Source organism: Odocoileus virginianus, chromosome 3 (assembly GCF_023699985.2).
Source record: "Odocoileus virginianus isolate 20LAN1187 ecotype Illinois chromosome 3, Ovbor_1.2, whole genome shotgun sequence".
NCBI classification, from domain to species: Eukaryota; Metazoa; Chordata; class Mammalia; order Artiodactyla; family Cervidae; genus Odocoileus; species Odocoileus virginianus.
This window is the reverse complement of record NC_069676.1, coordinates 7,909,056-7,916,727: the sequence shown is the minus strand read 5'-3', so window position 1 is coordinate 7,916,727 and position 7,672 is coordinate 7,909,056. Positions and strand designations below refer to the sequence as shown.

Sequence of the window (7,672 nt, the reverse complement as noted above, 5' to 3'; positions counted from 1 at the left end):
TGAAACTCTCGCTGTTTGCAGATGACATGATCCTCTACATAGAAAACCCTAAAGACTCTACCAGACAATTACTAGAGCTAATCAACGAATACAGTAAAGTTGCAGGATATAAAATTAACACACAGAAATCTCTTGCATTCCTATACACTAACAATGAGAAAACAGAAAGAGAAATAAAGGAAACGATACCATTCACCATTGCAACAAAAAGAATAAAATACTTAGGAGTATATCTACCTAAAGAAACAAAAGACCTATACATAGAAAACTATAAAACACTGATGAAAGAAATCAAAGAGGACACAAACAGATGGAGAAATATACCGTGTTCATGGATTGGAAGAATCAATATTGTCAAAATGACTATACTACCCAAAACAATCTATAGATTCAATGCAATCCCTATCAGGCTACCAACGGTATTTTTCACAGAACTAGAACAAATAATTTCACAATTTGTATGGAAATACAAAAAGCCTCGAATAGCCAAAGTAACCTTGAGAAAGAAGAATGGAACTGGAGGAATAAACCTGCCTGACTTCAGACTCCATTACAAAGCCACAGTCATCAAGACAGTATGGTACTGGCACAAAGACAGAAATATAGATCAATGGAACAGAATAGAAAGCCCAGAGATAAATCCACAAACCTATGGTCACCTTATCTTCGACAAAGGAAACAAGGATATACAATGGAAAAAAGACAACCTCTTTAACAAGTGGTGCTGAGAAAACTGGTCAACCACCTGTAAAAGAATGAAACTAGAACACTTTCTAACACCATACACAAAAATAAACTCAAAATGGATTAAAGATCTAAATGTAAGACCAGAAACTATAAAACTCCTAGAGGAGAACATAGGTATAACACTCTCCGACATAAATCACAGCAGGATCCTCTATGACCCACATCCCAGAATTTTAGAAACAAAAGCAAAAATAAACAAATGGGACCTAATGAAACTTAAAAGCTTTTGCACAACAAAGGAAACTATAAGCAAGGTGAAAAGACAGCCCTCAGATTGGGAGAAAATAATAGCAAATGAAGCAACAGACAAAGGATTAATCTCAAAAATATACAAGCAACTCCTGCAGCTCAATTCCAGAAAAATAAATGACCCAATCAAAAAATGGGCCAAAGAACTAAACAGACATTTCTCCAAGGAAGACATACGGATGGCAAAAAAATACATGAAAAGATGCTCAACGTCACTCATTATCAGAGAAATGCAAATCAAAACCACAATGAGGTACCATTACACGCCAGTCAGGATGGCTGCTATCCAAAAGTCTACAAGCAATAAATGCTGGAGAGGGTGTGGAGAAAAGGGAACCCTCTTACACTGTTGGTGGGAATGCAAATTAGTACAGCCACTATGGAAAACAGTGTGGAGATTCCTTAAAAAGCTGGAAATAGATCTGCCATATGACCCAGCAATCCCACTTCTAGGCATACACACTGAGGAAACCAGATCCGAAAGAGACACATGCACCCCAATGTTCATCGCAGCACTGTTTATAATAGCCAGGACATGGAAGCAACCTAGATGCCCATCAGCAGACGAATGGATGAGGAAGCTGTGGTACATATACACCATGGCATATTACTCAGCCATTAAAAAGAATTCATTTGAATCAGTTCTAATGAGATGGGTGAAACTGGAGCCCATTATACAGAGCGAAGTAAGCCAGAAAGATAAAGACCATTACAGTATACTAACACATATATATGGAATTTAGAAAGATGGTAACGATAACCCTATATGCAAAAAAAGAAAAAGAGACTCAGATGTATAGAACAGACTTGTGGACTCTGTGGGAGAAGGCGAGGGTGGGATGTTTCAAGAGAACAGCATCGAAACATGTATATCTAGGGTGAAACAGATCACCAGCCCAGGTTGGATGCATGAGACAAGTGCTCGGGCCTGGTGTACTGGGAAGACCCAGAGGGATGGGGTGGAGAGGGACATGGGAGGGGGACCGGGATTGGGAATACGTGTAAATCCATGGCTAATTCGTTTCAATATATGACAAAAACCACTGCAATGTTGTAGAGTAATTGGCCTCCAACTAATAAAAATAAATGGGAAAAAAAAAAAACAAGAGCATGCATGCATGCTAAGTCGCTTGTCATATCTGACTCCTTGTAACCCTATAGACTATAGCCCTCCAAGCTCTTCTGTCCATGGGGTTCTCCAGGCAAGAATACTGAAGTGGGTTGCCATGGCCTCCTCCAGGGGGTCTTCCCAAACCACGGATGGAACCTGAGTCTCTTGCAGGAGCAACAGAAATTTAATACAGACATGTGTCCAATCAGAGTTGTTCTTGGAGTTGAGTTTAAACCTTTCAGTTCAATCAGTGAGCTACCCTTAGCTAGAGGCATTTTGTGTTGAAATCATATCTTAAACAGAAGGAGAAGGTTGAGTCCTTTTTAAGGTATTCTCATTAGCTTCTATAGAGAACTTTTCATTGACTAAATATAAATGTGGTTCTAACTTTGAGGTCGTTGAGGATTTAACATGAGAAAAGTAAATCATTATTATTATTAAAGGCACACATTCTGCTCAAGAACTTTCTGTCAAAATTTCTAAATTCTTCCTATTCTCTGTTATTTCAAGCATCTGTTCTTTTCACTTCCATCCCTCTAACTTGTTCTCAAGGTTTCTTTCAACTTGGGATGAAATTACAAATGAGACTTCAGGCATGTACATATATGTGTGAGTATATTTATTTAAGAGAAAGGTGTATACAGATGTGGGCACATATATACATACATGTACTCCTAAACTTTAACGTGGTTTGTGGACTCCCCAAAGCATTTCTGTATATTTCATTCATTTTCACAACATCCATATGAAGTTAGGGTTTGTTATCTTATATTTTCTTCATAAATAAATAAAACTGAGATCCAGATCAATTACATTATTAACAATAACATTTCAAAGAAATTAAAACTTGCTCTGAACCTTTTAGACTATCAAAAAATGGACCATGTAGTGTGTACTGCTAGTTTTTGAAATTCATAAAATTGTATACCTTAAAAATTGGCAGTTTATTGTATGTAATTACTCTTCAGTGACTTAGATAGAATTTCAAATTTTGGGTTTTTCATGGCTCAGAGTAATAAGTAAAGTCCATGTAGTTGAATCACACCTGAAATTGAGAGATACCTCTTTAATCAAGGACTAAAGCAAAGTGTCATATATGGATATAGGAATAGTGAAATTAATATAAAGAAATTGCCATTTGTAAACTCAGTTTTTTTCTTGTAAACTAAAGACTAACCTACATATATAAAAAGAGGGAATTGACATGAAGTTGCTCAAAACAGAAGAACACTACAACTGCGCACACCATCATGGACGAGACTTTAAAACACAAAATGGAGCCAGACAGCTGACAGCAGACCCATGAAGAAGAGACCATCAGAACTCAACTCAAGTCCCCATCGTGTACTCCTATCTGAGACTAAAGACATTATGTTAAACCATTTCCTTTTAGGACAACTTATTATGCAGCAACAAACTGATAAAATAACTCAAGTGAACAGCTGAGTGAAATGATAATAATGTATGGCTTCTCATTGTAGGTATTTGCTCTGATATTTGAATAGCATTTATAATTACTCAAGTATTATCCAAGTCTATTTCATATAACTGTATCAAAAACTGATTCCATTGAGGTTTACATATAGGTAACCATGCGAGGTTAAAAGGATATGCCTGTTTGTTCAAAACTCTGAGACTCTGAATCACAGGTCCAGGAGGAATTTAAGCTCCCTAGTGAGCTGCACTTTGGAAAGAGATATATATATATTTATATTGCTCATTCAACATCCTTTAGTGGTTATGATAAAACTTAGAATGGGGAATATATTTCATTTAGAACAATGAAAGGAATCATATTCGTAGGGAAAAATGTAAGTTTTCAAGTAGGAGAAGAAAGATCAAAATATAATTTCACCAAACAATCCTTCATGTCAATGATAAACCTCTTTATATATGGACAATGATCTTACATACATAAGTAAGTAAATGCACACCAGAAAAAATAATTTGCATAGTCAAAATCTGATATAAATATGTGCTTCATTTTAGTTAGGGCCATCTTAGACTCTAGACTTTATTACATCAAACTGTTTATTGAAATGATGTTTCACATAGACTAGCATCAGAGACATGCATTGATGATCAGGTTTTCCAATGACTCTGATAACGGTGGCTCAGCAGGTAAAGAATCTATCTGAAATGCAGGAGATGGAGGAAATGCGGGTTGGATCCCTGGGTCAAGAAGATCCTTTGGAGTAGAAAATGGTAACCCACTCCAGTATTGTTGCCTGAAAAATCCCACAGAGGAATCTGGTGGGCTACAGTTCATGGGGTCGCAAAATGTCAGACATGACTGAGCAACTGCGCACACACTGGTAATCAATATGCACACTGAGCTAAATAAAGAAAAAGATCCTAGCGGGAATAAAATGGAATGCCTTGTTGTAAAACACACTAGATGTTACAGTCTACAGTTTGGGGAAGAGAAATTATGGTAGTGATGTGCAAAAGGAATGATGAACAGAAAGTGATAACCTGAGGTTTCATACTTTACACTCTTATGAAATTATGTCATTGGGTGGATTCAGTCATCAAGGTAGTTTTTCTTTTCCAAAAGGTAACAGAACTCATGATTATTCACATAGTAAAATGAAATAAACTTGATCTGTATATAACATTTCACAAAGAAATTATTCTTAGGAGATGCACCCAGTCTTATGAGATATATGGGCATTTCCATATATTTCACTTAAGGATGTGAATCAATCAGGGATAGTATAAAGATGACAAAGGATAAAGCATAGATGGCAGAACAGAAAAGTTAATGAAGCGAGCTACTGAAATTGTATAGATAAGTTGAAATCAAAGAAATGGAAATAGCAGACAATAAACCGAAGGAGCAACTGCTATTTTCACAATCTGATCAAAGAAGCATAATATGTGGCCCTGAGGCTTTAACCCTGCTATCATGTGCATTTCTTTAACCCAAGGACAAATTACCTTGATATAGTTTCCATCCCCAAAAATCTTTTCAGAGCCCTCTTTATGTCTTTATTTCTTAGACTGTAGATGAAGGGGTTCAGCATCGGTGTGACCACAGTGTACATCACTGAGGCTGCAGCACTTGAGTGTGAGCTGTAGGTACCAGCAGAGCTAAGGTACACTCCTAAACTTGTACAATAAAATAAGGAGACCACTGAGAGGTGAGATGCACAGGTGGAAAATGCTCTATACTTCCCCTGAGCTGAAGAGATTCTATATATAGAGGACACTATTTTGGAGTAAGAATAAAGGATACCAGTCAGGGTACCACCACCCAGAAGTCCAGCTCCAAATTGCATCATCATGTTATTGAGAAAGGTGTCAGAATAGGCAAGTTGGACCAGCTCTTTTATTTCACAAAAAAAGTGAGGGATTTCCAAGTCTGTACAAAAAGACAGTCTCAGCACCATTAAGCTGTGTAACAAGGAATACAGAACACTCATTATCCAGGACACCAGAACAAGCAGCCCACAGAGCCGGGGGCTCATGATGACTGGGTAGTGCAGGGGGTGGCAGATGGCCACATACCGGTCATAAGCCATCACAGTCAGGAGAATGTCATCTAATCCTGCAAAGAGAATGTAAAAATACATCTGGGTGATGCAGCCTTCATACGTGATAACCTGGCTCTGTGTCTGGATGTTCCACAGCATCTTTGGCATGGTGGTAGAGGTGAAACAGATGTCTACGAAGGACAGGTTGGAGAGGAAGAAGTACATGGGGGTGTGGAGGTGGGAGTCTGAGCTGACAGCCAAGATAATGAGCAGGTTTCCAAACACAGTGATCAGGTACATGAAGAGGAAAAGCCCAAATATGAGGGGCTGCAATTCTGATTCCCCTGAAAGTCCCAGAAGAAAAAGAGAATTTGAGATTTTTGTGCCATTTCCTGATTCCATGTGGTGGAGGTGACTATTGGAGGGAAAGAAGAAATAACATGAGCAGTTTTCACTCAAACCAGCCTAACTCGCATAGCTGAACTATTTTAATTTCTCCTTTGCTGTCAAGGAATTGATATTAATGTGTTATATGGAGATAAACCCTCCTTGAGGGTATACCTCATTTTACCTCTGACTAGAAATTTTTGTCCCATTCTCAGCAAATTCCAAAGGCTTCTTGTATTTACAGTTTTAATGAAAACTCCTTTCATGCATTTCAGAAATCCTTACTGAGAACCAATCATGCTCCGAGCACATATAGGGAACTGTATTGATAAACAAAACTTCCACAATCAAAGGGTGGTTAAAGATGATATTCAAATAGATATAAAATATAATATAGCAGGAGATGACAGATACTATGAAAAAAATAAGTATAAATGTTATTTTGTACTGAGTGTTCAGGTAAGACCTGCAAACAAGTTGATAATTGAACTGATTCCTCAAAAAAGAGACAGAAGGAATTAGTGTGATGTTAGGAGAAGTGTGTGCCTGGTAGAGAGTGCTGCCACTGCTAAGGACCTTATAAAGATGCTGGTGCCACCTGTTCAAATCCAAATAAGGAAGGCAGTGGGGCAGAGGGATAAGCAAGAAGGGGAGTGACTAGAGATGGTGTCAGGGATGCTGAGGAACAAGGTGGCCTCCCTGTGACAGCCAACACTTCAGTCCACACAGAATCCCTCCTTTCATGTGATTCCTTGTACTCTATGAATTTAGTTGCAATGGCATTCTGTGAATTGTAAACATATCATATCCTCTTCTTAGTTCCATCTTTTGACTAAATCCTGGTCTCTGTATTATGTCACCTTAATATAGGAGGCCATTTCCCTAGAGGGTCAGACAGTAAAGAATCTGGCTGCCATGCAGGAGACCCAGGTTCAAACTCTGGATGGGGAAGATTCCCCTGGAGAAGGGAATGGCAATCCACTCCAGTATTCTTGCCTGTAGAATTCCATGGACAGAGGAGTTTGGCGGGCTACAGTCCATGGGGTCACAAAGAGTCAGACACAACTGAGTGATTAACACTTTCACTTCACTTCCTTTGCTTAAAGAACTGCTCTCACCCCAGTCACAGACACACACACCACGTCCTTGTGAGCTGTGTCACTACTATGCATTTCTTACCTAGAACCACCTTCTTTAGGCCTTGAGTGGGTACAAGTCGAACTGGTCAGATCAGATTATCTTTCATTTAAGGAATATATCGGAGAAGACAATGGCACCCCACTGCAGTACTCTTGCCTGCAAAATCCCATGGATGGAGGAGCCTGGTAGGCTGCAGTCCATGGGGTCGCGAAGAGTCGGACATGACTGAGCGACTTCACTTTCACTTTTCACTTTTATGCATTGGAGAAGGAAATGGCAACCCACTCCAGTGTTCTTACCTGGAGAATCCCAGAGATGGGGTCACACAGAGTCGGACACGACTGAAGTGACTTAGCAGTAGCAAGGAATATATAAATGCTACCCAGAAATTTCAGTTCACAAGCTTCCCATGGACCAATAGACTTGGGGTTCCTTCTTGGTATGGCCACTTTCTGCCCTATATTTAAAGAAATATTTTTAAAAGTCTGAGAGAGACAGAGAGAGAAAGAGAGAGAAGAATGGACATATGGGCCTTAGGGGGAAATTATATATTAAGCCTGAA

General features: G+C 38.8%; 1 protein-coding gene across 1 annotated transcript; it reads right to left on the bottom strand.

Moving 5' to 3' along the window:
• Positions 1 to 5,043: 5,043 nt before the first annotated feature.
• On the bottom strand, positions 5,044 to 5,985 carry LOC110146139 (olfactory receptor 7A17-like). The gene has a single exon (XM_020906822.2). It carries the CDS (start codon positions 5,983 to 5,985, stop codon positions 5,044 to 5,046), a length of 942 nt encoding a protein of 313 aa, XP_020762481.2.
• Between the last annotated feature and the right edge of the window lie 1,687 nt (positions 5,986 to 7,672).

Coding starts and splice junctions, on each gene's coding strand:
- LOC110146139 (XM_020906822.2), bottom strand. CDS start 5,985: ATGGAATCAGGAAATGGCACAAAAATCTCAAATTCTCTTTTTCTTCTG.